The sequence below is a fragment of the Saprolegnia diclina genome (genome assembly GCF_000281045.1).
Source record: "Saprolegnia diclina VS20 unplaced genomic scaffold supercont1.5, whole genome shotgun sequence".
Taxonomy (NCBI): domain Eukaryota; phylum Oomycota; class Saprolegniomycetes; order Saprolegniales; family Saprolegniaceae; genus Saprolegnia; species Saprolegnia diclina.
The window spans coordinates 1,082,098-1,109,634 of NW_008246072.1; the positions used below are offsets into that span (position 1 = coordinate 1,082,098).

General features: G+C 57.7%; 17 protein-coding genes across 17 annotated transcripts; 7 read left to right on the plus strand and 10 right to left on the minus strand.

Annotated features, from left to right (window-relative positions):
* Positions 1-172: 172 nt before the first annotated feature.
* Positions 173-502, minus strand: SDRG_02422 (hypothetical protein; the record flags this gene model as incomplete). Its single annotated transcript, XM_008608009.1, has 1 exon — positions 173-502. The coding sequence occupies one exon, from the start codon at positions 500-502 to the stop codon at positions 173-175; it is 330 nt and encodes a 109-aa protein (XP_008606231.1).
* A 175-nt stretch (positions 503-677) lies between these two features.
* Positions 678-1,696, minus strand: SDRG_02423 (hypothetical protein). Its single transcript, XM_008608010.1, has one exon. The coding sequence runs from the start codon at positions 1,656-1,658 to the stop codon at positions 765-767; it is 894 nt and encodes a 297-aa protein (XP_008606232.1). The 5' UTR covers positions 1,659-1,696; the 3' UTR covers positions 678-764.
* Positions 1,697-2,054: 358 nt separating this feature from the next.
* SDRG_02424 (hypothetical protein) lies at positions 2,055-3,020 on the plus strand. Its single transcript, XM_008608011.1, has one exon. The coding sequence runs from the start codon at positions 2,072-2,074 to the stop codon at positions 2,843-2,845; it is 774 nt and encodes a 257-aa protein (XP_008606233.1). The 5' UTR covers positions 2,055-2,071; the 3' UTR covers positions 2,846-3,020.
* Positions 3,021-3,113: 93 nt separating this feature from the next.
* Positions 3,114-4,115, plus strand: SDRG_02425 (hypothetical protein). Its single transcript, XM_008608012.1, has one exon. The coding sequence runs from the start codon at positions 3,172-3,174 to the stop codon at positions 4,018-4,020; it is 849 nt and encodes a 282-aa protein (XP_008606234.1). The 5' UTR covers positions 3,114-3,171; the 3' UTR covers positions 4,021-4,115.
* A 770-nt stretch (positions 4,116-4,885) lies between these two features.
* On the plus strand, positions 4,886-5,788 carry SDRG_02426 (hypothetical protein). The gene has a single exon (XM_008608013.1). The coding sequence runs from the start codon at positions 4,894-4,896 to the stop codon at positions 5,722-5,724; it is 831 nt and encodes a 276-aa protein (XP_008606235.1). The 5' UTR covers positions 4,886-4,893; the 3' UTR covers positions 5,725-5,788.
* A 557-nt stretch (positions 5,789-6,345) lies between these two features.
* Positions 6,346-7,971, minus strand: SDRG_02427 (hypothetical protein). The gene has a single exon (XM_008608014.1). It carries the CDS (start codon positions 7,929-7,931, stop codon positions 6,396-6,398), a length of 1,536 nt encoding a protein of 511 aa, XP_008606236.1. The 5' UTR covers positions 7,932-7,971; the 3' UTR covers positions 6,346-6,395.
* A 489-nt stretch (positions 7,972-8,460) lies between these two features.
* On the plus strand, positions 8,461-10,459 carry SDRG_02428 (hypothetical protein; the record flags this gene model as incomplete). The annotated part of the gene is made up of 3 exons (XM_008608015.1): positions 8,461-8,851; positions 9,619-10,130; positions 10,418-10,459. The coding sequence occupies 3 exons, from the start codon at positions 8,461-8,463 to the stop codon at positions 10,457-10,459; spliced, it is 945 nt and encodes a 314-aa protein (XP_008606237.1).
* A 42-nt stretch (positions 10,460-10,501) lies between these two features.
* SDRG_02429 (hypothetical protein) lies at positions 10,502-11,626 on the minus strand. Its single transcript, XM_008608016.1, has one exon. The coding sequence runs from the start codon at positions 11,585-11,587 to the stop codon at positions 10,700-10,702; it is 888 nt and encodes a 295-aa protein (XP_008606238.1). The 5' UTR covers positions 11,588-11,626; the 3' UTR covers positions 10,502-10,699.
* A 185-nt stretch (positions 11,627-11,811) lies between these two features.
* On the minus strand, positions 11,812-12,689 carry SDRG_02430 (hypothetical protein; the record flags this gene model as incomplete). The annotated part of the gene is made up of 1 exon (XM_008608017.1): positions 11,812-12,689. The coding sequence occupies one exon, from the start codon at positions 12,687-12,689 to the stop codon at positions 11,844-11,846; it is 846 nt and encodes a 281-aa protein (XP_008606239.1). The 3' UTR covers positions 11,812-11,843.
* A 763-nt stretch (positions 12,690-13,452) lies between these two features.
* On the minus strand, positions 13,453-14,328 carry SDRG_02431 (hypothetical protein; the record flags this gene model as incomplete). Its single annotated transcript, XM_008608018.1, has 1 exon — positions 13,453-14,328. The coding sequence occupies one exon, from the start codon at positions 14,326-14,328 to the stop codon at positions 13,453-13,455; it is 876 nt and encodes a 291-aa protein (XP_008606240.1).
* A 681-nt stretch (positions 14,329-15,009) lies between these two features.
* Positions 15,010-16,177, plus strand: SDRG_02432 (hypothetical protein). The gene is made up of 2 exons (XM_008608019.1): positions 15,010-15,461; positions 15,506-16,177. Exons 1-2 carry the CDS (start codon positions 15,038-15,040, stop codon positions 15,985-15,987), a joined length of 906 nt encoding a protein of 301 aa, XP_008606241.1. The 5' UTR covers positions 15,010-15,037; the 3' UTR covers positions 15,988-16,177.
* Positions 16,178-16,578: 401 nt separating this feature from the next.
* Positions 16,579-18,289, plus strand: SDRG_02433 (hypothetical protein). Its single transcript, XM_008608020.1, has 6 exons — positions 16,579-16,812; positions 16,860-17,069; positions 17,120-17,408; positions 17,452-17,539; positions 17,593-17,797; positions 17,845-18,289. Exons 1-6 carry the CDS (start codon positions 16,647-16,649, stop codon positions 18,198-18,200), a joined length of 1,314 nt encoding a protein of 437 aa, XP_008606242.1. The 5' UTR covers positions 16,579-16,646; the 3' UTR covers positions 18,201-18,289.
* Positions 18,290-18,466: 177 nt separating this feature from the next.
* SDRG_02434 (hypothetical protein) lies at positions 18,467-20,053 on the minus strand. The gene is made up of 2 exons (XM_008608021.1): positions 18,878-20,053; positions 18,467-18,831 (listed from the first exon to the last, which is right to left on the minus strand). Exons 1-2 carry the CDS (start codon positions 20,015-20,017, stop codon positions 18,526-18,528), a joined length of 1,446 nt encoding a protein of 481 aa, XP_008606243.1. The 5' UTR covers positions 20,018-20,053; the 3' UTR covers positions 18,467-18,525.
* A 1,037-nt stretch (positions 20,054-21,090) lies between these two features.
* SDRG_02435 (hypothetical protein) lies at positions 21,091-21,776 on the minus strand. The gene has a single exon (XM_008608022.1). It carries the CDS (start codon positions 21,725-21,727, stop codon positions 21,248-21,250), a length of 480 nt encoding a protein of 159 aa, XP_008606244.1. The 5' UTR covers positions 21,728-21,776; the 3' UTR covers positions 21,091-21,247.
* A 997-nt stretch (positions 21,777-22,773) lies between these two features.
* On the minus strand, positions 22,774-23,544 carry SDRG_02436 (hypothetical protein; the record flags this gene model as incomplete). The annotated part of the gene is made up of 1 exon (XM_008608023.1): positions 22,774-23,544. One exon carries the CDS (start codon positions 23,542-23,544, stop codon positions 22,774-22,776), a length of 771 nt encoding a protein of 256 aa, XP_008606245.1.
* Positions 23,545-24,415: 871 nt separating this feature from the next.
* SDRG_02437 (hypothetical protein) lies at positions 24,416-26,119 on the plus strand (the record flags this gene model as incomplete). Its single annotated transcript, XM_008608024.1, has 3 exons — positions 24,416-24,863; positions 24,949-25,317; positions 25,382-26,119. Exons 1-3 carry the CDS (start codon positions 24,597-24,599, stop codon positions 26,117-26,119), a joined length of 1,374 nt encoding a protein of 457 aa, XP_008606246.1. The 5' UTR covers positions 24,416-24,596.
* Positions 26,120-26,445: 326 nt separating this feature from the next.
* Positions 26,446-27,537, minus strand: SDRG_02438 (hypothetical protein). Its single transcript, XM_008608025.1, has one exon. The coding sequence runs from the start codon at positions 27,340-27,342 to the stop codon at positions 26,668-26,670; it is 675 nt and encodes a 224-aa protein (XP_008606247.1). The 5' UTR covers positions 27,343-27,537; the 3' UTR covers positions 26,446-26,667.

Below are 27,537 nucleotides of genomic sequence, written 5' to 3' on the forward strand. Positions count from 1 at the left end.
GGCCAGTCTCGCGGCCAAGGGGTGCGGGTCTTCTTCAGTGAGTTCTGGGGCCGCATCCGTCGACGTTGCAGGAGCGACGCTGCCAGAGGCTTCGTGTTGCGCTCGAAAGTCGGCGGGCTTGGGCAGCGGCGGGGGAATCTTGCCGGCTGCAATCGCCTTCTTTCGCGCCCGACTAGTAGGAAGAGACATGAGACAACCACTTCAACGCAAGCACAATGTACCAAGCTCGGTCGTATGCGTTTCTGAACGCCCGATTCGCCAAGTGCCACGACTTGGACTTGGCCTGGAGGACTTCCTTGTGCTTCTGGTAATTTTCCTTCTTCTTCTCGCTCAAATGCGCACGATTCTTCTCGTAGTAGGCCTTCTTCTGGACCGCAACCTTCTCCTTGTTGGCTGCATGGTACGTTTTCTTTCGGGTCTGCTCTTTTTCTGCGTTGGCAGCGCGGTACTTCTTCTCTGCAAGGCGCTTCTTCGCCTTCTTGACGTCGTCTGTCACCGCCATGGTTTGTTGGAGAATGACACGACCAGCCCACGCCCACGAGCCCGTTGTGATGCCCGTTGGATTCGTTTTCTAAATCCGGATGACGGTGAGCTGGCAGGCTGAAATGAGCGTATTATCCGGACATATTGCCGTCTCTCTCAACTGCTCGATGCAAGCGTCACAAGACCAACCGTCTTTCAACATTGATACCGCTTTTACCACGAGTTGAAGTTGTCTCTCCGAAAGGTATTACAAGGTCTATATACCGCACTACCTCTATTCTCTACACACTGGCTTGCGCCCACGTCAGGAGGGCCTCGGCAAGCACGCCGCACTGTGTCTTTTGAATGTTATGGCCACCGCGGTTGTAGTCGAGGCGGACGCCAGGATGCAAGAGAGCGCCGAGCTCGTGGCCAATGGCCTTCTCGACGAGAACGTCGTCGAGCGCGATCGCAACGAGCGACGGCACCTTGCGCCGCCCGAGCGACGCGACGTGGCGGCCGATCTTGTCAAAGTCGGTGGTCCCCGAGCGCTGAAAGGCATACGTCATGTCATCGCGCGGCGTTCGCTTGGGAAACTTGTAGATGTTCATGTACACCCAGTGGTTGATGGCGACGCACACATCGCGCTGGAAGCCCGGGGTCCGCAGCTTCTGGGCACCAAACTGGATCGGCGCGAACGGCCGAATCGCTTGGTGCGGCCGCAGCCCCATCGAGTTGAGAAGCGCAATGCCAGCAACTCGCTTGATGCGGTCCGCAACCTCGATCGCCGTGTGGCCACCACACGAGTGGCCCAGAACGAACGCCCGCTGCAGCGAGAGGCCGTCGATGGCTTCAACGACGACGTCGGCAAGCGCACCGGCCGTCAGCGACGCCATGCCACCGGCCGCGGCCGCCGGCGTTTGGCCGTTCCCAGGCAAGTCGAATGCGAGCACGTTGACGTTGTCGCGCACGAGCAAGGGCGCGAGGTGCTTGAAGTCCATGTGCGAGCCCGGCGCGCCGTGAAGGAGCACGAAGGTCGCCGCCGCGTTCTCGGGACCGTGGGTGGTGTAGTGTAGCGGGTGGCCATTTTGGAGGCTGTAGGTAGCTTGGAGCGAGCCGTACGGGGCGGTCGAGAAGCACGCCGAGTGGTGCGGCAGAAGCCGACCGAAGCGCGAGATTTGATGGAGCCGAGCCATCGTTTTGCCAACTTCAAAGTCGCTTCAATACGAACCGGACTTTACTGGGGTGTTGTGTCAACACCGTCGCGGATGGGTTATTTCTAATCAACGCCCTGCGTTAAAATGCGTTTTACACAAGGCAAACTCCAGCTCGCAGCATCGGCTCAGCAACCGTCTCGTCGCATTTACGCGAAAACGTTGGACGCCAGAAACGACAATAGCCTACGATACGTCCCTATGTATATATGCAGCAATGCGCATTTCGACGTCAAAAGCCCGCACCTCGGTACACTACCGAACTGCCGATGGTACGAACTTGGGTTTAACCTGCTTTAACGCCCCTTTGAACAACTTGAAGTTGGACCTAACGATTGCAAATCATGCTCGTTCAAGTGCGCTCGAATCGACAACGCACTTGTGCCACTCGCAGGATGGCGATTTCGCGCCGAATCGCCCGGCGCTTCTCCTCCGCGGCCGTTAGCTGCCCGCCGTTTGGTTCGGTCCAGGCGACGTACACCCTAACGAACGGTCACCCACTGCACTACACGAAGCATGGGCCCGCCGACGCCGAGACAACGTTCGTCCTCCTCCACGGCGCCCCAGGGTCGCACAAGGACTTTCGGCATCTGGCGCCGCTTCTTGTTCGCGAGCGCATCAACGTCATCGCGCTGGATCTCCCTGGCAACGGTCTCACGCCTGCTGCCGCCGCGGGGGGCCTCGCAGGCTTGAGCGCCGCGTCGATTGCTGACGCCGTCGTCGAGGCCATCGACGGCCTTTCTCTGCAGCGAACGTTTGTGCTGGGGCACTCGTTCGGCAGGCACACGGCGCTGGAAGCAGCTGCGCGCGTCAAGCGCGTCCACGGTCTCGCACTGCTGAACGCTGCCGGTCTCCGCCCGCACCAAACCATTCGGCCGTTTGGTGTCATGGCGGCGGGCGCGGGCGTCTTGTCCCGACCCGGCCTTCTGCGCAATCTCGTCGTCAAGCTCAACCACTGGACGTACCTCCACGTGTACAAGTTTCCGCGCAGCACCAACGTTGACGACCTCACGTTTGGCTTTCAGCGGTTCGGGTCCACGGACTTTGAGCGGGTCGCTGGCTTTGCGAAAGCGACGGCGCAGCGCGGCGTCCCAACGTTTACCGCGATTGCCCGAGACGACCACCTCGTGGAGCAAGCGATTGGAGACGAGCTCAAGGACGTACTCTAGTCGGGCGTGCACAAGGAGTACGGGGCGTGCACAAGGAGTACGCGGCGGGCGGCCATGCCGATCTCGCGCAAGCGCTGGTGTCATGGGCCATCTCCAGCGCGTAAGGTAGTCTACATAGCGACAATAGAATGGGACTCGGAATCACAATGCAATAGACAATTTTATCATCGCAGAAGATAGTCCGTGTTGCATGATTGTGGTCGTCATCACCAGCATCTTGGAGGTGAAATGATGTGTAAAACACGAGGTTGCACTTTCTATTTCAAGTGCAAAGTCAATCACCCACGTTTTTCACGTGGGAATCAGGCACGGATCACTTGGCAGAGATGGAGCCGGTCGAGGCGACGGTGCCGATGGCCAACGGCCACGCGATGCACTACTCTCGCTACGGACCAGCGGAAGCGAGCGTAACGTACGTCTGCCTCCACGGCTCGCCGGGTACGTGGCGCGACTTCAAGTACCTCGCGCCACGCCTCGTCGCCGACGACACGAACGTCCTCTCGTTCGACCTCCCGGGGTTCGGTCGAACCAGCGCCAAAGTTGTTGGCGGCAGCAGCAAGCTCACGGCTACATCCCTCGCGACGGCTGTGGTCGATGCGCTGCAGCTTCTTTCGCTGCGCCACTGCATTGTCGTTGGGCACTCGATGGGCGGCCTCACAACCCTCGAAGTCGCCGCGGGCCTCGCGACGCAGCCGTGGCTAAAAGGCGCAGTCTTCCTCAACCCCGCCGGCCTGCGCCCGCACAAGGCGCGCTGGCCGATCACCGAATCGGCGCTTGCGTGGGCGCTACGTTTAGCGGGCCCGGGATCAAACCCGATGACGCGCTGGAACCACCACATTCACGTCAACGGACTCAAGCTCCCAAAGGCGACACATGAATTCGACTGCGCCAACGCCGTCTACCGCCTCGCCTCGGTCGACTACGATACGCTTCAGACGGCAGCGATGACCGTCGTTGCCCGGCGGCTCCCGGCGTTCGTCGCGATCGCTACTGATGACCACGTCGTCGAAGCCGTGGTTGGGCGTGAACTCGGTGAGGCACTGCGCGCACAAGTCATCAAGGAGTATGCAAACGGTGGCCATCATCTTCAAAAGACGCAAGCCGCCGATCTCGCGCACAAGCTTCGCGCGTGGACAAAGGACGTTGTGCTGCGGCAGCCCATGTCTCGCCTCTAGTCGTATCGATTTATAATCTTCTGGTCGACTAGTATTCTTGAGAAGACGTTTCGTTTGCAGTCTTAATGACGCTCAACGCTGTTTCGCAGTCTGCCTTTGGCCTTTGCAGCCGCCCGACATCCCACGTCGTGCGAACCTGCGCCATGGAGAAGATGGTCTTGGCGTCAAAATGAAATGACATATCATTCAGAAGGTTGTGACTATGATACCGCAACAAACTGTAATCAACTGCAGTGATGCAAATCTGCGATCACCGTGACGTGGCACTGGCCTGTGACACGGCCGATACCCCTTTCTGTCAAATGCGAGTCCAGTTGAACCGTGCCTCGGACACTCCACAACAGACTATGCTTTGTCGCCCAGGCTTCTTCTCGTACGCTATAAACAATGACAGCGTCTTCGTCAATTGAGAAGTACGCAGGCCCCTTCCTGCGTCATTGTGTCCGTCTGTGTCGTCTCGAGAAAACGTCCTTGCCGTTGATGGCAGTGCGACTTCAACATTCGAGGGATATCTCCTCACAACCCCACGTCACATATGTCTCTCATCAAGACACACGCACATCGCAAGCGCGGCCTTTGGTAGCTCTACCAGTATGTGGCTCTTGACGAAAAGAGCAGAAATGCGGCAGTGGGAATGCGGGGTGTCGAAGAATGCGCGGTTCACGCCGCCCTCGCCACGGTACTCTCGTGCAGGTTTGTACCCGCCATCCTCCATCCCGCTGCCATGTGGGATTGCTCCATAGTAAGCGCCCGCACCTCGTTTTGTAACGCGAAGCGATTTCCAATCGCGCTTAGTCTTTTGGTCGTGCTGCAGTCTACACGCTCCACAATCAAGATTGCACATTTCATTTCCAAACTTTTGACGTGTCCATCATGGAGCCAACGCACGAAACGTGGACGCTGCCCGAAAACCTGCACCCGCTGCACTACTCTCGCTGGGGCCCGCCCACGGCCGCGACCACCTACGTTCTCTTACACGGCGCACCCGGGACATACCAGGACTTCAGCTACCTGGCGCCGCTACTCGTCTCGGGCCACGATGTCAATGCGATCGCGTTCGATCTCCCGGGCAACGGCCGCACGAGCGTCGAGATTGTCGGCGGCATGTACTACGTCGACGCCGCCTCGATTGCCAGCACCATCGTCGCCGCGCTCTCATCGCTCCCGCTCTCGCGCATGATCCTCGTGGGGCATTCGATGGGCGGCCACGCGACGCTGCAAGTGGCGTCGGCGCCGGCGCTCGCGTCGCGGCTTGCGGGCATTGCGCTTCTCAACCCGACAGGGCTCCGCGCACCGCGCCGCGCCCGGCCCCGCATCGAGTATTACTTTAGCCTCGTCATGCGACTCGCGGGCGACGCGACCGATTACTTCACCAACTGGAACCGATCGATTTACGTCGACAAGTTCAAGTTCTCGAACGATATTCCGACCGACGACTTTTCCGTCGCGTTCTACCGCATGGTGACGGCCGACTATGCGCAGCTGCGCGTCCAGGCCGAGGACATCGCCCGGCGCAAGGTCCCGGCGTTCGTGGCTTTTGCAAAGGACGACCGCGTGATCGAGTGCGATATTGGCGCCGACCTCGCGGCCGTGCTCGCGGCGAGAACCGTCAAGACGTACGAAAAGGGCGGGCACAACATCCCCAAGACACAAGCCACGGATCTTGGCGCGGAAATCAACGCGTGGGCCAAGTCGCTTCTGTAGGTACAGGTAGCGTTAGATAGAAGACATATATTGTGCAATAAAACCTGTTGCATTCAAATGACAATTGTGTGTCGGTGTTTATACTTCGTCGAGTCGGCCGTGAAGATTAGGGCAACGAACGCGTTGGTGCCCTTCCTGCCAATTACATGAGCAACTCTGGCGTCCCATCGCGCGGAACACCTCCTTTCGCCTGGCATGACGCTCGAATAGTGCAATAGAAAATTCGATAGACCGCCAGCCAATGCTAGCAGCGGGTTAGAATCGACCAAGCTACAATCAAAAAGGCTATCTAGCCTACTGTTGACTCATCGCGTCGGGCCGGCAACTACTCAATTCTCTTGCTGCGCGTGGAGGTACCTCTTTATCTACGCTTGCGCTCTGATATCGTATTGAAGTCATTTGGCCTCAGCCGCTTACGGTGTGCAGTCCTTTTGCAATGTATTTACCCATGCGGCGCGTTATACATTCGCATTCATGCATAAACCGTACAAGGCGTATGTGTGCTTACCGTGAGCGTGGTGAGCTCTCGAACTCGATCTTGCAGCGAGATCTTATAGCGAGATCTTATAGCGAGATCTTATTGCTCGATCATAAAACTAGATCTTATGATGATACTGCAAACTTGCACTTCGGTTTGCTGTATTACGACAATAATTTATTCTGAAGCGACTCTAGTTGCCATCGTTGTCTTGGTCGTCGTCGTCATTGTGGCCCGCAAAGATTGGTATTGCAAAGGTAGGTTTCTCCTTTCGCAGGTGCAGATTCGCATTTAGCAACTGGCGCATTGTGTTGGAGTAGCACCAGTTCATTGCGTCGTCCGTGAAGCCCTCGCTTCGGTGTGTCGACAAAAACGCGACAACATCGAGATGGCCACCAAAGACCGCGTAGTCGATCGCGTGCGTCGAGCAGCCTTCGTTGCGTTCGTCGTGCAAAAACCGGACAACGTCCAAGTGGCCATTTGCTGCCGCGCGGTCCATCGCTGCCTTTGTGCAGCCTTCGGTCCGGTGCGTATGCAAGAAGGTGACCATGTCCAAGTCGCCGTTGGTCGCAGCCATGTCGAGCGCCGTCGTCGAGCAGCCCTCGTCGCGCTCTTCGTGGAGGAAGCGGACGATGTCCATCGCGCCGCTCCACGCTGCCATGTCCATGGCCTTGGACGAGATCTCGCAGTCGTGGTCGAGGAGCCACCGCACAAAGTCGAGGCGCGACCCGTCGACCGGCGGCGACGTCCCGAACCGCGCGCTCGCTTGCGGTACGACGTTGGCATACTCGTAGCGCACGTCGCAGAGATCATCGACGATGCAGTCCCACTCCACGTCGTCTGGGGCGGGTGCGTCTTGGTGCGGCGGCAACGCCACGGGCAGACCCTGTGCGCGGCAGCGTTCGACGACGTAGGCGACTGCGGTTGGGAATTGCCGGTACGTCGCCGGGCGCAGCGCCAGCTGAACATGATGCAGCGCCAATTCGGGTCCGCACATGTCGAGGACAGCCGCGAGCACGCTCATATCGTTGCGGTTGACGGCCTCTAGAATGTCGTTCTCGGTCGGGCGGACGTGGAAGGTAGTGTGGAGAAAGTGCAGAATTGCAACATTGTGGGATGGTGCGACGATCGCGCCGTAGATGGCCGGGCCGCAAGAGGCTTGGGGGCAATGGGCGTGGAGGTACTCGATGACGTGCAAGTGGCCGCGCGACGCGGCGCACGCGACTGCAAACGGTGGCACGGCGTCTGGTGCGTGGGCGCAGAGAAGCGCGATAACGTCCAGGTTGCCGACCTTGGCGGCGTTGACAAAGGCTTGCGACGAGATTGTGAAGCCGTGCTTGATGAGCCATTGCACGACACGTAAGCGGTTGTGCCGAGCAGCGCAGGCCACGGTCGTGGAAAAGGCCTCGTCGAGGGCGAGTAGCGCGGCCTTGTAGTTGGCGGTCCATGCGAGGCAGGCATCGTTGTCACCTTGAAGCATCGCCAGGCGGCATGGAAAACGAACGTCGATCTTCTCCAAGAGCAGCTCGCTGCTGTCGTACGTTGTGCCCGCGACCGTAAAGGCAAAGTTGCGACCATCGTGGTAGCTAAAGCGCACGGCGGTCTTCCAATAGTGGTCCATCGGACGCAGCGCGGATGGGAGGCCGTCTTGGAAGGATGTGATGGCGCAGAGAAGCCCGGGCAGGCGCAAGACGATGGCGGAGGCGGGTGTTGTCGCGTCGGCGTCCATCGTGACGAATGTGAAATGCGTCGGTCGGAGCAACCGCCACATCGTGACAAACAGGCGCGTTTCAAAAGAAGAGCAATCTGAAATTGACAAAAAAGGGTGTGTTCGCGTCGTTTGCTGGGCATGTAATCACGATTGCGAAGGAGTTGGCCGTGTGACTCTATGGCCCACCAACATGGACATGCTGAATTGAGAGCTTCAAGTAACCTCTTTCTCATGCAAGTAGTTTCCATATCCATGATCCATGGTGCAGATGTCGGTACCCCCGAACCCCCGGACGTGGCGAGGTCGAATTTTTGAAACATTTGCAGGATATTTCAACAAATTCCACCATAGCCCACACAAAGAGAAAGCAAAAGCCAATTTTTGGAAATTAAGGTCGTTCAATCATTGCCCTTGAATGGAGCGATATCAATCTTTTGATCGGTTGCACTTCGCTTGTCCACTTTGCTGTCAAAAGACAATGAAGAGTGTATGTTTTATCAAAATGTATGCTCTTTGCAAAGTCAGCAAAATCAAAAAAGCCCAGCTGATGACGGCGGTCGACGTGGCGCTGCGCCAAGCGGGCCTCGTGCGTGTGATGGCCTCGTACCAAGATGGTATTCCTCTTGCACTCACGCGCCTCAGCTCCTTCTGGAAGCACCAAGTCACGTTTGCACCCGGCGGCTTCTTCAATCTGGGCTTTAACTTTACCATCGACGGCTCGTCGACGGTGCACTCTGGCAGCGACTTGTATCTTGACGTCGTCGACAGACGCTTTCCATGGCACTGGGCAATGCGCGTCGGCGACGACGACGCGTGCCTTGCGTGGGGAGAGTTTTTCAAGGCGGAGCTCGTGGCGCTGGATGCGTCCAACGAATTGTCGGTCGCGTGCGCAGTCCGATACGACCGTCCCATCGTTGTCAAGTGGTTGCTGGACCAAGGTTTTCCTGTCAGTTCGATGGCAGTGCAAGAAGCTGTCAAGCGCGGCGATCTGGGTTTGATTCGACACATTTGTGAGTCGACGCCGCAGAGGATTCCGGACGCCATTGGAAGCCTTCCAAAACACCTTTATTTGCAAATCTAGATATATTTTTTTTTCGTTTTGTGCCCTAAAAAAGTGATTAAAAATATGCTGTCCAGATGTATCCAGTCCGCGTACGCCTCCAAAAAGCGCGCGTACGCGATCCAGTGTGCATCGGATCGCCAGATCGCATTATCTTGGTGTTTGTATGGCGAATGGCTCACGGCGCTCGAAAAAGACAAAATAATTCCGGATGGTTCATTTTCACTTTCGCCATGCATCAGGTAACGTACCGCATCCCTTGTGTCGCCGTCGCCTGGCCCACGAGAGACGCCGCGCGCTGCACCGTGTCCACCTCAAACGGCACCGGAAGGACTCGATCAAGTCTTGCAAGAGTTTGCGCGACGCAGCAACGCCAAGAGCGAGCTTGGGCGCCAGGGCCGTCCACCGCGCGTCGCCGCGAAGAACTGTACCTTGGGCAGTCGACGCTCATCGTATTGCTCGGTTAGATGCACGGCGTCTCCGTCAACGGCGCGTTCTGCTTCTGGAGATATGGCGAGATAAGCTGCGAGCCATAGTTTACGACTACGGACCCGGCAATCTTGCCGGCGCCGTTCTGCAATGCGGCGAGCAATAAGGGACGTGCGAGGAGATGGAAGGATCGGAAGGTGGGCTTGGCGATCATAGCGATGGATCACGGTGCACGTCGTGTTGACGCCGACTGCACTACCTTGGCCACGGTCATCGGGCGCCTCGACCTCTTGCAGTACCTCCATGCTGCGTTCCCGACTGCTGTGCAAGAGGTCGTCCGTTTTCACTTTGCGATACGATCAGCATCGGTGCCGATGCTGCGCTTTGTGTATGACCACGTTGGTGCACGTCCTAGCCAAGCCGACCTGCTCAAGGACGCCTACAGTCATAACGTCGACATTCTCGATGTCGTTCTATCGATGCTCGATCCTGCAGACGCGTCTACCTTGGTGCAACTCACCCTCCGGACGCAGCAGGGGTCACCAGCGATGCAGCTCCTCTTTGATCGCAGCCGTCGCCTCGGCCTCAATGTCGCGTACAGTGCTGCCCAAGCGACGACGGATGGTTCGATATCCCGTGATGCCTTTCAACCACCAACGCCAAGTCGCCTCCGACCCGACACCGAGGCGATCTTGCATCTGGCTGACGACCGCGAGCGCTGGAACAATGTGCCTGAGGCCTTGGAAGGGACTGCTGCTATGGGACATGAAGATATTCTTAGAGCTTAGCGCAGCTGAGCTTAGCGTACACAGCGCAGACATTGCCCACCCAGTTGCTAATCGTTTTGAAAAACTCTGTCGACAGACTTTGCTCTTTGCTTGTGCAAATGATCCAGAATAGTCGGCGTCGATGTGGAAGCCGTCAAGGTCCATCGTGGGCAAGACGTAGGGGCTGGACGACCTGCCACTTGTACCGGTAGCGGCGCGCGCTGGCGAAGGCTCATCATGGGCTCTAGGCGCTGCAGCTGGACATTAATGACTTCGGTCACATTGCCTAGAAGACAACACATGTCCTAACGTTAACAAGAGTTTAGACCATTGGCGACCAAATGAAAGAAAGACTCCAATGTCACTGCGAACATCGATTTTTTCCAAGACGGAACTCTTCTCGCTTGCATGCGCCTCAACGACTTTATACCCGAGTCCCGATCGCACCCTGCGACGTCGTCCCTCTGAGTCTCGACTGTTCGACCGCAGAATGGCAGCTGTCTCGCTCCGCGCCATCAACAAGTATGGTATTAGTGTGAATCGACGATGTTGACGCTTGCCAGGGCGGTGGGCAAGCCAAGTGCGGCACAACGTCTTATGAGAAGCGCCGTCGTCTCTGGGTGGTCGCGCGCGTGCTCGTGTGTCAGTGCAAAATACGTGTCACTCGACGTTATGGGCGGATCAAAGAGGTCCAGGACTGTTGACAGCAGTGGTAGGTTGTCTTGGCACAGCGCGAGGGAGATATCCCGCGCCGTCGGGCGAAGTCCACGAAACACACGGTGGACAAAGCACACCATGGCCTCCGCGTTCGTAGGCGCGGTGACGGCGGCGCTGAGGACGCCACCCGACCGAAGCGTCCGCGGGAAGTGCGCGTGCAGGTAGCGTGCGACCTCCATGTGCCCACGAGCGGCGGCGGCCGCGAGAACGTGCGCTGGGACCATCGTCGGTGCGCGTTCGCAGAGCAAGGCCACGAGCGCAACGTCGCCGTACAGCACCGCCTGCACGATCGACTGTGACGTCATGTAAAAGCCGTGGTCCAAAAGCCAATGAACGACGCGCGCGCGCCCGTAGCATGCTGCACACGTCACCGCCGAGGGCTGGAAGGCGTCGAGGGCGAGCAGCGTCGACGTAAAGTGCGCAGCCCACGCGATACAGTCGTCGTCGCGGCCATGCAGCATGGCCCAGTGCATCGGGAAGCGGTGGTCGACTGCGTGAAGGTGCAGCGTCGCGTGCGATCTCTCGACGCCGGCGATCTCAAACCGAAAGCCAAGGCCAAGCGAGCCCACGCGACGGAAGGTCGCCGTCGTCTTCCACACGTGGTCCAGCGCCGAGATCGCATACGGAATGCCATCTTGGTACGCTGCAATGCTGCGCACGAGGTCGGCCTGCGCCAAGACGACCGCGGCCGGGCGTCGCATTGTTGTCGACTTGGCCTTTCTATAATATCGAGTTTGGCGGTTGTCCAATATCCATTTGGAGAGGTAATCCGTGATTCAATCGCGATCCACGGTGCTGCAAATGAGCCGCGAAGTCTCGCTGGTCAGATATCAAATTGCACTTGGTGTGACCGTAAGTGCAAAATGGTGTCGTAGCAAGTACTAGACGGCTGATCAATATGCTGTTAGAGCTACGATAGATACCGTCGACACCGATACACACACACTATATTTGAGTTTAGAGCATGCTCCGATGGCTCCATGCGACGAGGGCCGGCCCAAGGTCGGCGGCTTGCGTCTTTTGAATGTTGTGACCGCCTTTGGCATACTCCTTCAGGACGCTCGGCTCGAGAACGCTCGCGACTTCCTTCCCGAGCGAGACCTCGATGATGCGGTCGTCGGCCGCAAGCGCCATGAACGTGGGCACCCCGCGGCCTTTGATTGCGTGGGCCGACGCCTTGATTCGCTCAAAGTCTGGCGACGCGACGTGCAGCATGGCGGCAACGCACACGAGCGGCGGCGTCGACTTGGGAAACCCAAGCCACTTGAGGTAAAAGGAGTGGGTCCAGCCCTGGAGAAAGTTGGGGCCGTCGCCCAAGTACCGCAGCGCGCTGGCCCAGAGCTTGGCAAACACGTACGGTCGGCAGCTTTGGTGCGGGCTAAAGCCCGTCGGGTTGAGCAACGCGAGGCCGCGAAGAGTCGGTGCGAGCGCCGGGTTGGCGGCCACGAGCATGGACGTTTGCCCGCCCATCGAATGACCGAGCAGAAACATGTTCTTCAAACCGAGCTGCGGCAGCGCCTCGACGACCGCGTCCGCGATCGCCGTCGAGCTAAAGCCAGCAATCCCGCCGGCCGCCGCAATGCTCGTTTGGCCGCTCCCAGGCAAGTCGAACGCAATGACGTTGGTGTCGGGCTCGGCCAGCAGCAGCGGCGCGAGGTACTTGAAGTCCGTATTGGCCCCCGGGGCTCCGTGAAGAAGCACAAACGTCTTGGCCGCGCGCAACGGGCCGTGGGTCCAGTAGTGCACGAGCTCGTTGTTGGCCAGCGTGAGCGTCGCGTGGACGGGCTCGGGTGCAGTCTCCATGGCCAATTCGAAAATGGCGTCCACAGATCGTATCGATCAGCATACAAATGTCAAGTATTGACAGGGTTGTCGACAGCGTCATGTCACACGGGTTTACTATGGTCCTGAGTAATCACCGGGTGGTACACTCGCGAGCAATTCGAGGTCCAGCTCAAATCGCAATGCCAGTGATGTGATCGGGTGGTTTCAAATCTAGTGGTTGACGGTGACTATAATAGTCATCGGATCATCGAATCTATTGGTTTCGTCATTGGGTTTGGCAATGGCTGGTATAACGTCAAGGTTGGTACGAAACATCCAACGCAGAACCGTCGACGTGCAACTACACGCTCAGATTGAGTGTTTGTAGAACCCAGAGCTAGAACCCAGCACGTTCTGGGAGTGAAAAGACAGGTCCAAGCCCAAGTCTATCCGACCGGCATCGAGTTTCGTCGTGACAACGTTTTCGTGGGTACGAGGTGGAGTCACCACAGTGCCATGTTCAGTCATCAACTCGGGAACAACTCGACAATCGAAGTGTACATTGTTACGTGGAATTCCGTGTCGCTATGGTGGTCAAAGTGCTGGCTTGTTAACCAAGTGACTATCTGCAAAATCCGGCTGCCACGTCATTGATCGAGTGACAGTTTCATTTTTTCACTGGCAGTTTCTTCTAGTAATAAGTACACTGATTTGCAGCTTCAAGTTCACGAACAAGTGGCAGGGGACATAGTAGAATTAGCAGATATATGGCCTAACTCTCAGTTGACCAAGTGTAGCAGCTTCATAGCTTGCCATCATGGTTGCTCCACGCAAGAATGGACAGACCAAGATCCGCGGCCTGCGTCTTTTGTATGTTGTGTCCACCCGTAGGGTATTCCTTCAACACACTCGGTTTTAAGACGTCGGCAACTTCGTGGCCGATAGCAACCTCAACGATGCGGTCGTCGGAGGCAAGCGCCATGAACGTCGAGAGACCGCGGCTTTGAATCACCCGCGCCGACGACTCAATGCGCGCATAGTCGGGCGACGAGACGTGCAGAATGGCCGCGACGCACGACGATGGCAGTGTCGTCTTTGGAAACCGGAGCGTGTTGAGGTAAAAGCTGTGGGTCCAGCGCTGCAAAAAGTGATCGCCGTCGCCAAGAAAACGCAGCGCGCAAGCCCAGATCTTGGCCAAAAAGAGCGGTCGTGACACGTGGTGGGGGCCAAAGCCTGCGGGGTTGAGGAGCGCAAGACCACACAGCGTTGGCGCCACCGCGGAGCTCGCGGCCACAAGCAGCGCGGTCTGCCCGCCCATCGAATGTCCAATGAGAAATGCCCGCGACAACGAAAGGCGCGGCCACGCGTCGATGACGGCCTCTGCGATACCCGTCGAGTTGAACGAAGCGAGGCCGCCGGCTGTGTCCATACTCGTGCGGCCGCTTCCCGGCAGATCAAACACGATCGCATTCGTGTCCGGCTCCGTCACGAGGAGTGGGGAGAGGTACTTGAAGTCCGTGTACGCCCCGGGTGCGCCGTGCAAAAGCACAAATGTCTTGGCCGCCGTCGCGGGACCGTACGTAGAGTAATGAAGGAGCTCCTCGTTGGACAGCGTGAGCGTTGCGTGCACGGGCTCGGCCGTTGTCGTCGATGGCGGGATCTGTGCGATGGCTACCATGTTGGTCAAAGATAAATGAAAAATAAGCTCGACGGAAACGAAGCGCGACGAAAGCCACTTTGGTCGCAGGGCGATGCTAGAGCTTTGCAGCCGATTCAAAATTTAGGCTCGTGACGACGCCCCCGAGGTATTGATCTCGCCGTCGCGAATGTAGCTCATCGCGAATGTAGTACGTTGCTGTAGCTACGTACAGTACGCGTGCAATAATCGCCCTGATTCGTTTTACACTCATACTATATACTACGTGCTGGTCGTGCCAGTTTCCCGATACACTGCATCGACAGGCGCTGCGTCCCAACACAAAACATGTTTGCGAACACTGGTCGATATCCGAGTCTTGCGATGTGCAATGATCATGTACTTGGCCAATGCCGACAACACTGTGCAGCACGTTCTCCGTCGACCCTTCTGGTTCGACGCTGTCGAGACGTTATCATCACCTGTGCTTTATTCGATGGCAACACGGACCCATATATAACACTGCAAAATTGCACCGATTTCTCCTCATGACCACTCGCCAGTACTTCTGACGGACCGCTTCGAGGTGCGATAGCCTTGTGAGGTGGCGACTTGTCATCCCTTCATACGTCCTTTATTGCCCTGGACCGCGAACGAGACTGAATATCAGAACACTGCAAGCGGACGCTCTTGGGATCTTTCCGGATAATGTGTTTCCGGATACGAGCGTCAACCCCACGACAGAACTTCGATGCAAGCCGCTCCACGCGGGCCGGTGGCAGCGCCCGTCTTCTTCTTTGCGCGCACCTCGGACGGCGCGCCGCCGTTTTCTTCATTTGGCGGCAAATCGCAATCTCAATCTCAATCTCAAACGCCAGCAGTGCCTTCCAACGTGGAGAGCGTGCCGCGGGTCGTCGAGCTCCACGACTTGCGGGGCCACGAGGCAGCGTGCACCCTCGACGAGCACGGTTTTCAAGCCATTTTGGACGCGCCGCCGCTTTTGCCCGCCCTTCTCGATGCTCATGGACAGCTAGAGACGCGTGGGAAAGAGAGCATCGTCAAGGACCATGTCGAGGCCCTTCTCGCGGCCAAGTGGCGACCGTCCGAGGAGATCGTGTACATGGATGTCTTTACCGTCATCTTTCGCAGCGCTGACGCCAGTGAAGCGAAACAAGGTACAACTGCGTCATTGCAAGACGAGAACAGACCCAACATCTAGGCGCGAAACGACGACCGTCGCCGCTGGTGCACGTCGACCAGACGCCGGCGACGGGTGCCATGTACACGGCCCAATTGCCGCCAGAGCTACGCGACTTGGTTCAAAACGGCACGCTACGGCTGCGCATCTTGAGTGTATGGCAGCCGCTCGTGCCAGTCGTTCTGGACTGGCCTTTGGCGCTCGCCGAGTCGGCGTCGTGCCCCGAGTCGCGGCTCCTCTCGTGCGCGACACTGTTTCCAAGCGGGTACGTCGGCGCCATGGCGCTCGTGCAAGACGACGAGCTCTCGGACGCGCTGCGCTGGTGGTACTGGAGCGGTATGCAGCCGCACGAAGCGCTTTGGATCCAAAATTTTGACTCGGCAACGCCGACGCGCAGTCCGCACACGTCGTTTCGTGATCCGCGCGTCAAAGAGAGTGCATCGGCGCATCGCAAGAGCGTCGAGGCGCGTGTTGTGATCGTCACCAACGCCCTTGCCGTCTAAGACCACATCCCACGTCTTTGCTGAAGGTTGTATTTGCCAGATCGCACTAGTATAGTGTCATTATACTAGTACATCCCGCGAGGATGACAATGAACGAACGACGTCAAGAAGATGACATTTTCACACCTCTAGCATCGCCATGACAAGGATGGGACGGCGGTGTTTTGTGCCATGTCAATTTCTTTTGAAAAGACCTATGACGCCTCATCGCAGCTTTTGGCGGGAAAATTGCGCCATCAAGGAGGCTCGTCGCGCTCGATCTTGATCCGGATAACGTCTGGACAGCGATCTCCGGGAACATCGCGAGGAGGTGGCAGCAGGAGCGCGATGCACGCGCGGGTCTTCTACATACCGGTACCACCGTGCATCGCAGCCATGCGGTGGAATCTAGCTTCACTCATTATGGAGTGGCATCGTGAGCCGTCGTGAAGCTTTCGACACGCTGGGGTCGACGAGCTTGGCGTTGGACGCCACCTCTCACCCTGCTAAGCGCCATCGCTGAGGACCCCGGGTTCGCTTGCCAGGGTTCACTAGGCTAATGCCCCAAAATTTATTTTTTCGAATCTCAAGATTCCTCGTCGTCCCACTCTTCACACAAGAGGCCGTTACGTGACGTGAGTTTGCACCGACCACAACTCATTTCCGATCTTGAGATTGGCATGGCGAACGAAGCGACGTCGCTCTTGGTCAAGGACAGCGGTGCGTGGCCCGTGGAGCCGTACTGGAAGCGGCTGCTCTCGGTGCCCGTGCAGATGCTGCCCGTCGCGCTCTTCTCGTTTGGCGGGCCGCAGGCGCATCTCGGGCTCGCCCACGAGCGCTTTGTCGGTACATCGCCCTTTGCTTGCTTCCTGGGGCTGACGACGGAGCTCTAGACAAGCTGCAATGGCTCGACGACGAGCGCTTCCTCGAGGTCATCGCGCTTGGCTCGGCGCTGCCCGGCCCGACGTCCACGCAGGTCCTCGCCTCGATGGGCATCTTCCGCGCCGGGCCGCTCGGTGGCCTCCTCGCCTTCCTCGTCTGGACGGCGCCTGGGTTTCTCGTCATGCTTCTCGCCGGCCTGGGCGCGCAAGAATACCTTGGCGGTCTGAGACGATATCCAGGAATGCGCTGGCTCATGCAGTGTCCCATGTAGATGGCGTCCCATTGTGGATGGTGGGGCTGGCGCCGGCCGCGGTCTCGCTTGTCATCATCGCCGCGACCAAGCTCTGGCAAAAGGCGTGCGGCGACGACCAGCTCAAGATGTCGATCGCTGCGATCTCGAGCTGCGTCGTGCTGGCGACGCAGGGCCTTGGCACGTGGATCTTCCCGCTGCTCATGATTGCCGGCGGCCTCACGACGCTTTCGGCGATGGCACTGGGCTACCCCAACCCGCTCGTGACTTCGAAGCGTACTGACAATGGCCACAGCCCCCACTTTGAACGGTATGCCGCGCCTCCTCCTTTCAAAGCAATAGCGTCTGTCTAGGGAGCTCGGGATTCCTGCGTGGGCCGGCGTCCTTCTCATTCTCGGCTGGCTCGCTGCCTTTGGTCTCCTCGCCTACTTTGATTCGACGGTAAGCTTACTTGCCATTCCATCCTCAGCACTTGTAAACATGGATGGTACTAGGGGTCGCTTGGCCGCAGCTACCTCGGGCTCTTCTACGCCTTCTTCCGCATGGGCTCGATCATCTTTGGCGGTGGCCAGGTCATGCTTCCGATGCTCCTCAACGACATCGTCAGCGCTGGCTGGGTCTCCAAGGAGCAGTTCTTCATCGGCTTTGCCCTCATCCAGGCACTGCCCGGCCCCATGTTCAACATGTCGACGTACTTGGGTATCCTTATCTTATCGAAGGCCAGAGAAGCTCATGAGTCAATGTAGGTGCGGTCGCGCTCGGTGTGCCCGGTGCCTTCTTGGCCGCTGCGGGTCTCTTTGGCCCTGGCGTTGGGCTCTTCTTTGCCGTGCTGCCGCTCTGGGAGAAGGTGCGTCGCCATGAGAAGCTCCAGGTGTTTATGGCCGGCGTCAACTCGGCCGCGATCGGGCTCGTGGTCGCCGCCATTGCGCTGCTGTGGCAGCACGCTGTGCACAACAATGCGTCGGCCGCCGTGTGCCTTGCGACCGGACTACTTGTCGGCGTCTTCAAGGTGCCGGCGCCTGTCGGCATCGTCGTGGGCGGTCTTCTCGGCTACCTCTTTTCGATTCTCAACATTGCCCAGACCAGCTTTTGCGCCGCCTAACTGGACCAGGCTGCAGCTGCACGTCTCGTAAGACCAAAACTTTGTTGTTTTCAATGGTATGAATGACAATGTGTTTATGGGATGCTCAAGAGCTATGGCTGGGACGGTTGGCTGGAATGATGCAGCGAAAGAAGCGGGCTCTAAGTGTGCCAGCTCTGAAACCCTAGCCCTAGGCCACCATTTTGGCCTCGAAAACGAAATGGCAGGTTCCAGAGTTGGTTCGTCGACTATCAATGAGCCACTAGAATACGACTGAAAGAAGAAAATTGAGAATACCACAAGGTGTCGTTCAAAGATTCAACAATATTTGCAGAAAACTGACAATTTAGGGGCTTGAGAGATATTCATACGCAAGGGTGAGCTTGGTGCCGATCGTGGCGCCCACCAAATCGTAGGCGCACACCGTCTTGCGCTGCTGCGGTAGCGTCGACAGCGGCACTTGCAGCGTTGACAGAAGACGCGGCGGGCGCCCTCGTCGGTCGTCAAAGACACACACCCCAAGCACGCCGTCCGGCTCAACGTCGTGAAACGTAGTCACATTGTCTTGGTACCACATTGGTGATCGGTCGCCGCGAACAACTTTGGTCGAAAACGTCTGGGTCTGAAGCGACAAGCGACAGACGGCATGTACCTAGTTGACGAGTCTACCTTGTCCCAATAGAAATATGGAGTTATACCGTTTGGCCAGCAGGCAGCAAGTTGGTGGCTGAGAGCACCGTCACACGCAACGCTGAGGGTGGGCCTGGAAGGTCGTTCGCGGTGCCGAGAGCGGCCGATGGCCGCGCCGCGAAGCCCGCGTCCACCATCGCTTGCTGCAACATCCGCATCCACGAGCGCCGTTCGTCGTCCTCAGCGCACGCGAGTTGTAGCTGCTTGGCACCGACGCGGACGACAAAGGGGTAGAGGGTGCCCGTCGCGGGCAGACGCTGCACCGTGCACCGGTGTCCCACAAACACGAGCTCGGCGCGAGGCGAGTTGGACGTATGGTGCTGAAAACAGCGAAGTGCAGTCGGCGTCAATACGACGTGCACCGGGGTCCAACGCTTGAACAGCCCGCTTTGCTGATGCAGCGGTCCTTGCTTGAGAACACCAACATCGTCCGACTTTCGCCGAGCGGCCTCATCGCTGTTGCTGGTGCTGGCCTCAGTGAGCCGGGGCTCGAGGCTCGGCAAGGCTGGAGCTGCGAGCGCTGCCAGAGCATCGAGAGCATGAATGTGAGCATGCGGCACAAAGTGCAATGTGCACGGGGACGGCGCTCGACGCAGAAGGGACATCACTGCTTCGTACGATCGATGGAGCACGATTGTCTCGTGCACCTTGTACAGTACGTCGCCGACGCTGATGATCCCGTCAGCCTTGGCCTGGCCCGTGAGGCGATTCACGACAGCGCCGTGGCTGCCGGCTGTCCAGTGCACCCCCGCGTCGACGACGACAGCGTACGACGGCGGCTCTCTCTTTGACTGTGGTGGCGCCAGTCGGGCGAGCTCGCGCCCAATGATGGTGCTTTCAAATGTAAGCGCGAGGGGTCGAGGCAGCAAGCCAAGGCGCTCGGACGCAGCGGCAAACCCGAGCCCGTCCACAGGGCAGCCACCGATCGCAACGAGGCGGTCGCTCGGCGCAACGTGGCCCACCAAGTGTGAGTTGCTGACATCGAGAATGACAAGACCGTGCGCAATGATGCCTGACGTGGGTGCTGCGAGGACAAGCCCAAGCGCGCGGCCGGGCGGTAGCTCGAGTGTGACGCTTTGAGCCTTGAACTTGTCGTGGAGGGGGAGGCCGCAGGATCCCACGAGTCGAAGGCGGGTGGCACTCGTCATGCTTCTTCTGCCCAAGTGGCGAACGCGAGCGCACTCGACTGGACATCGAAGCTGTCGCCACCATGCATTTGCTTGTTGTACCAGCTGTTTTAGGGTCGGAATAGCACGTGATTGGACGATTCGAAAGCATGGGACACTGAGGACTTGGATCGCAAAGCTGGTTCCGGCGACACTATCATAACGCTGGCCCCTGGCGTCATTGACAGATGGGAGCACGGTCAGCGGTGTTTGCGTCGGACCACAGGACCCTTGATTGGGCGTGGAACACGTCTTTTCTGCAGTCCGAAACCAGCGGTGCGATCACGCTCCGAGGCCATCTGCACGGGCTCGAGAGGACCGACCAAACGTGCCTCGTTTGCCCCGCGCCTGATGGGAACACTGCAGGCATGGGACGTCTTTGGCCGCTGGATGCACCCTTTTTGAATTGAGATTTTAGCTGTTCTGGTGATGCAACCTCGCCCGCCGCGACCGCACTCAGTGAAGCGAACTGAGCGGACCTGCAGCGCTGTTGGAAACGAAGTGGTATCGAACGTCTTGTGCTGTTGCGCAAGCCCAGACAACAAAACAAGACGATGTTGACGTAGTAGCAACACTGAAGACGGCAAAGTCGAGCACAAGGAAAGACACTGCGACCGATCTTGCGCTGCCAGTTCACGGCTGGAGCCGAGCACACTATTCCGATCGCAATTAATGAAGTCTAGAAGGTGCTAAACCTGCTAAAACTGCATCTTGCAGTCTTGAAGGCACAACACCTTTGATTTCGGCAAACGAGACCAGTCCTCTGCGGCCAGTCGCGCATCTAAAGGCCAATACTTGGTCGCCGTGGCTGATGTTTTATGGAAAGAAGCCCAGTCCTATACCTCGGGGCACAGATTTGACAAATTGCTGTAGACTAGAACTAGTACAGTTGTACTAGTATGATATTACTAAGTACGTTGTGAGATGTTGAACCCTTTGTGCACTCAATCGCCCAATAAAATCGTAACATTTTGCGAAACGTATACGAACTGCGATATTCCTAGTCAGCTGCTACATACATGTACTAGTATGCGCTAAATCCAAGGTGCACAGAATGCCGAGTTTCAACGATCGTAGTTTAACTTTGCGATAGAAAAAATATCATTTTGATATGATACGGAGGCCGCTTGCACTGATCCATATGTCTCCTAGCCATGAGCACGACAGGCCCTTGCGAGCGCTGATCTACGTAGCGCCTTCTTGATTCAGCATTTACGCCATGGCGTAGATCACTGCGCCCATCGCAAGGAGTGAGGCCGAGTTGGCGATGGCCGCCGACGGCGCCGCTTTTTTGGGCTCTGGAGTGATCGTATTGGCTGGGACGGTCACAATGGGCACCGTTGTGGCGTTGGAGTCGGTGTGGTTGGTCGGCACGATGAGGTTCCGGTCGACGCCGCAATTGAGGACGTATAACTCAACATCGAGGATCAGCGCCGAGGTGTTCGAGATGCAGTTGGGGACCTTGCCGACCAAGTTTTGGGCGGCGTCGACGCACGAATGGACGGCGCAAATGTCGTCCACCGACGTTGGCCCGTCCTTGACGCACTGCACGTACGTGCTCGTGGACTGGAGCTGTTTGAGAATCGCGTTCTCCTCTGTCGAGCAGCTGACGGTGAATTTGGCCGGGATCGGCGTCTTCAAGTTGGCGGCCATGGCGCAGACAGCGAGCGTCGTGAGCACTGTGAGCTTCATCGGGATGGTGGAAATTTCGTTATGACTCGCAACGCCGCCAGGGGCAGCGTCTGCGAACACCATATGTATCCACCCATCACACGCTGTTCGTTTGCGATTCCCGATTTTTGGCCAATGGGACGCTGTAGCGCCAACTGTCCAACGCGACCGCGCGTTTGAGCTGTCGTCCGTCCAACTCTGCAAGTGGACAGAGCTCCTGGCAAGAGCTCAAAATTTCAATATTGTTCGTCATCCAGTGTCAATGTACTATACTGACACGGGTAGGAATCGACTTATCCCAGTGGCCAGGAAGTGTAGCGACCGTCACGATGCATGCGTCTTTGTTATGAACCTTTGTTTAAGAGGTGATTCTCCAAAATGTGCGACGACCCGGTTTCCTCCTCAAGAAATAGTCATGCCGTAACCCTGTCAGAATCCCTCGCGGAGGCAACGCTCGCAACTTTTTTGGAGTCGAACTCTAAATTTTGTTCCAGCACGTAGACTCTGAGTTGCTCGGGGCAACTCATTTACGTGCTGGAACAAAATGGGCTCACCTTGCTATCAATACAGTGGTGTGCGTGGCTACGTCGCCCAACTGTTCCACGTGGTTGGAATGCAAGCTAGTTTCAGCATAAACGCGTTGACAGTGCTCTCTTTGCACCGGAAACAAGAGGACCGCAAATAGCCTCGATTGACACGGTGTCATGGCCACGCAGACAGATGATCGACAAGCTGGTCATTAATGCTAATGGTCAAGCCGTCAGTGCTGTGGTCGGTTTGCGAATGCGTGGCACGCTCGCCGCATCCAGGATCGCAATGACGTGGCACCACCTCGAGTTAGGTGCACCACCAACACCCAACGAGACGCTGGACGAAGATAGCGAAGGTCGTGGTGGTCAATGCCTCTACAGCTATTGAAGCGAATGCGTACACAAGACGGCAGGTTCTCGGTTTATGTTGAAACGGGAATCACCTACCCCTAGCCGCGATGGGCTCATTTAGGGACAAGAAGCGACGCATGCAATGTGATGGATGGCGGTGGAAGCGTGGTGTGGAGCATGGTTTATTCAGTACGGAGGCGGCACGACGGTAGCGCCGTCTACGCGGCAGCGATTACTTGAGGACGTCTTGACGTCTGAGCGGCGCAGTTGGCACTCCTTGAGCGACCCATGTATCTGGTGAAAACTGGCCAAGTCGGACACGACCTCGGGCATCGCATCGCGTTTCAAATTGGCTAGCTGCACACGAGCTCTCGCCGGCAGCGTCGAGCGCACCGTGTCGGCGACCAAGGCGTGAGGGATGAATTGCAGGACGTTTGGACGGGCAGCCTTGGCAACGATGCCCATGACCACCGAATACGGCCGGAAGAGCACATTGATCTCGCCCACCTTGTAGAGGACATCGCCTGTTGCGAGGATTCCGTCGGCCTTGGCCTCGGGTGTGAGGTGGTGGACAACAGCGCCGTTAATACCGTGCATGGCTGCGTCGGCAAACTGCACGCCGCGCTCGACGACAGCTACGTACGACGGCGGCTCGCGCTTCGCTGGTGTGAAGAGCGGCGAGGAGAGTGAATGCAGAAAGGTCAGCGCATACGGTCGTGGTGTTGTTTGGATGATTTTGACGGCCTGGTCCCATCGGAGTCCGTGGAACGGGACACCGTTGATGGCAGCAACTACGTCGTTGGCCTTCACTTGGTATTTCAAGCGAGGATTCGTGACGTCCTCGACGATAAGACCATCTTTGACGACGCCCGATGTAGGGGGTGTGAGCACGAGACCGAAAGACTCGTGCGGGGGCAGCACCAGAGTCGTGCTCGTTGAAGTCGGCAAAGAAGGCATCGTGTGTTGGGTGGTGCGTGTTGAGCAAGAAATGAGATTTTGAGAGTTTCATTGCCCGATGAGCTTTAACAAGACCGCGACGTTGAGCATGGGAGGCACCATTGATCGCATTTCAATGGTTCCCGTTCATATCAACTTGATACGCGATCTATAGCTATCAACTGCGATCTTGCATCAACCACAAAGATACTATTTTCACCCCAAGTTTGCACCGCGGTCCGCGCAACTGACACCAGCACGTTGTTGCCTTGGTCGTCGACCAGCCTCAAAGATACTGGGCTTGGGAGGCTTCGGTAGCTTGCTCAGCCGCCTCTGAAAACGCACGGGAGCGGCCCGTACGTGATACCAGCCGCGCAAGAGTAGCTGGTAGTGGTTGGGTGACTTTGCCCAGCGCTCCGCTACAACAATTACGTTGTTTTCGTTTGCAAAACTAAACTGCGCTCCTCGGCAAAGCTTACGCCGTCGCGACCGCACTGTCGATAATGCAGAGCACGACCAGCGTGACAGCTAACACCATAGAGCAGTCGAGATTAACGAGCACTTGACAACATCTTTGTATATCCACTGGCAAAGACTCGCTCCTGGCGTATTGTCATAGCCACGGACGTTCGCAAGGCAGGTGAATACATTCATTCGATATTGCTATCTAATGTTTTCGGAGCAATCTTGCCAGCATATATATATATATATATATATAATCCACGCGGCCATAAAGTGTCCGCCACCGGCTCGCGTCCTATCGTGGTCTAAGAACTTACTGCATAGATCGCGCTGGTCTAAGCATCGACAAGTGCAATGTACCTGTCACAGCGCTCCTCATCTGGCCTCACGCCATCTGAGGGACGAACCGTTCGCGCGGTACGGTATGTGCTCGATCTGCTTGGAGTGGTCGGAGTCGTGGCGCCCAAGTTCTTGCTCTCACAAACCTGAGGGAACTTGCCTTGTTGTCGGTTATAAAACGCTAGTACGGTGTCACACCGACCAAACCCATCATTGCAACGCATTCTCGCGCGCTGATTGTGCCTTCAACCCAAACTCAAAGTGCCCACACCATGTCTCGACCACGAGGCAACCCGGAGGCCGTGGGTTCGACGCCCGAGCTCCTGCAGCACATCGCAACCTTTGTTCAGCACGGACCAACGCTTCTCGAGCTCGCTGGCGCGCTTCCACCAGCTGCGATGTCGCCGGGGATAGCTGCGCTCAGCGCCTTGTGCTCGACGCCAACGGTGCACGTCGCATGGCCCCGCATCAGTGTACTCGGAACGACAAGCGAAGCTACCAAGCAGCACCTTGCAAACATCGATGCTCTCGGCGCCATCGTAGCCATGGGTGCTCAAGCCAATAGTGTTGCGCTGCTTCAAGAACCAACGTGTCCTTCACCACGTCGACTTCTGCAGTGTACAGGTATCCGACGCCGCGGCGCTCGGCAGCGCCCTTGCCGCGTGTCCTCGCCTGCGCATGGTCACCACGTTGCGTGCCGAAGCCACGAAGGATTTTGCTGCAATAGCGGAGATCTTTGCCCATATGCCGCTCGGCCAGCTCACGGAGCTCACAATGCGCGGGCAATATCCCGCCTCTGTTGCATCGGCTGTCGCTGCAATGCTGGCGCAAGGGCGCTGCCGACGCCTCCACCTCGTCGACACGACGTTCAACAACGCGTCCATCGAGGACGTGCGTCGGTTGTGCGAGGCCATTGCGTCCTGCGACAGCCTCCACGACCTCGTCCTCAAAAATGACAGCCTCAACCTCGACGCCTCTCAAAACACTCACGATGTTCACGCGTGCTTTATGGAAGCAGCGGTTACCACGCAATTCACGTCGCGTCAACGTCGAGCAGGACATGCGCTTCAAGGTCGTTGCCCACACTTTGCGTTCCGCCGACACCGTTAGTCCCGAGCAGTGCCTAGTGTTCCAAGACGGCTCGGCCGCTGATATTGCCCGCTTCCGGACGATGCTACTGAACACCCAGCGACTGACGCACGTTGAAGAACGTCTGCTCGTGCACGTCGCCAATGATCGGTTGCTCCAACCGTGCCTCGGACGCCTCACGTCGCTGTGCATGCCGCTGTCTGGCGTGGAGCCCGACGTCTGGCCTGTGCGCTTCCTCGAGATGTTGCCGCACTTAGGGTCGCTGAAGCAACTCGAGTTGCAACATGCCACAGTCCACGGAGACTTTCAGCGCGAGCTAGCGCTGGGACTAGGCCACTGCACCCAACTGCAGTACCTCGATGTTGCGGCGCCGGGTCTCTACGAAGCAATGTGGCTGGCGCAACTGCCATGTCCAAAGCTCAACGCACTCCGGGTGCGGTTTCGCCAGGGCCCTTCTAAGGACCTCGTGCGACTTGTCAAGACTATCGCTGTTGCGCTGTATTCGCTGCGCTGGCTCTGTCTTGAAAAGGTGTCGTGGCCCAAGCCCGACCGTGCGCGCAACATCAAGACGCTGGCCGCCGACAACGTTACGCTCGAGTATATCGCGCGCGACGTTGATCTCACTCATCAGCGTCGGACGTACAACTACTGGGACGCCAAGTCGACTGGTCACAAAGGTCTGGTCGTCTTTGCCTACGAAGAGTAGCTGTATCGAGCTCAGCGCAATAGTAGAGAAGTTGAGCGACTGCCGAGCTCGTCGTCTCGCGTCATGCTTTCTGTGTGCACTGAGCTGTTGGCGATTCCCTTTTTTTGCTGTGGCATAGTCCTAATTCACACGTACCTCACCGCACGTGAACTCGATCCTGGGCACATGCAAGTCGTCAAGGTTGTATCGGTTTGCCAACGTCTGACTCAGCTCGACCTGCGATCCAGGATCACAATGACGTGGCATCGTCTCCTGCAAAGGTTCAACACAAACGGTTCAACACAAACACCCAGCGAGACGCTGGACGACGATAGCAAAAGGCCGTGGCGGTCGATCGAAGCACGTCGAAAGAGTGTGCTTGATGGATGGTATACGATTAATGCTCGTCATTTGTAAGCTTGAATGTAACTACCCTAACCGCGATACTCTGTTGCATTTTCTCTGGGAACGACAAGCGGCGCCTGCGAAGCGACTGTGTGGGCAGCGATGGAAGTGTGAATTGGAGCGTGGGCAAAAACAGGTCGAGGATGGCACTGCTGCAGCGCTGTCTACGCGGCCGCCATCACGTGCGACGGCGCCGACGGGAGCGATTGCGTCATCGCCTGCTGGAGGGCCGTCAGCCACGCTGTCTTGTCACTCTCAGTGGCACACGCGAGCACGATGTGCTTGTGGTCGACGCAGACGCGCAAGAGGTGCACGACAGCCACGGAGCCAAATTTCTTCGTTGCGCGCAGGCTCTGGACGCTGCAGCGACGACCAGCAAACGTGAGCTCCCGGCGCGGCGCCGGCGACCGTGGACTGGCATAGTACAGGAGCGCCGTCGGTGTCAAAACAAAGTAGCGCGCGTGCCAAAACTTGAAGAGGACCCCTTGGCGATAGAGCTGGCCTTCCCTGAGTGAGCCATGAATCTTGCGAGTCAAGGCGTGGTCCAAAGCTGGGTTGGAAACCACCTCGGGCGCCACGCTGCTGTTCAAATTGGCCAGTCGCACAGGTGCTCTCGCCAGCAGCGTCGAGCGTACTACGTCGGCGACCAAGGCGTGAGGGATAAGTTGCAGCACGCACGGTTGGGCAGCCTTGGCAACGATGCCCATGACCACTGAATACGGCCGGAAGAGCACATTGGTCTCGCCCACCTTGTAGAGGACATCGCCGGTTGCGAGGATCCCGCCGGCCTTGGCCTCGCATGCGAGGTGGTGGACAACAGCGCCGTTAATACCGTACATGGCTGCGTCGGCAAACTGCACGCCGCGCTCAACGACAGCTACGTACGAAGGCGGCTCGCGCTTCGCTGGCGCAAACAGCGGCGAGGAAAGCGAATGCAGAAAGGTGAGCGCATACGGTCGTGGTGTCGTTTCGAGAAGCTCGATCGACTTGTTCCATCGGAGTCCGTGGAACGGGACGCCGTTGATGGCGGCAAG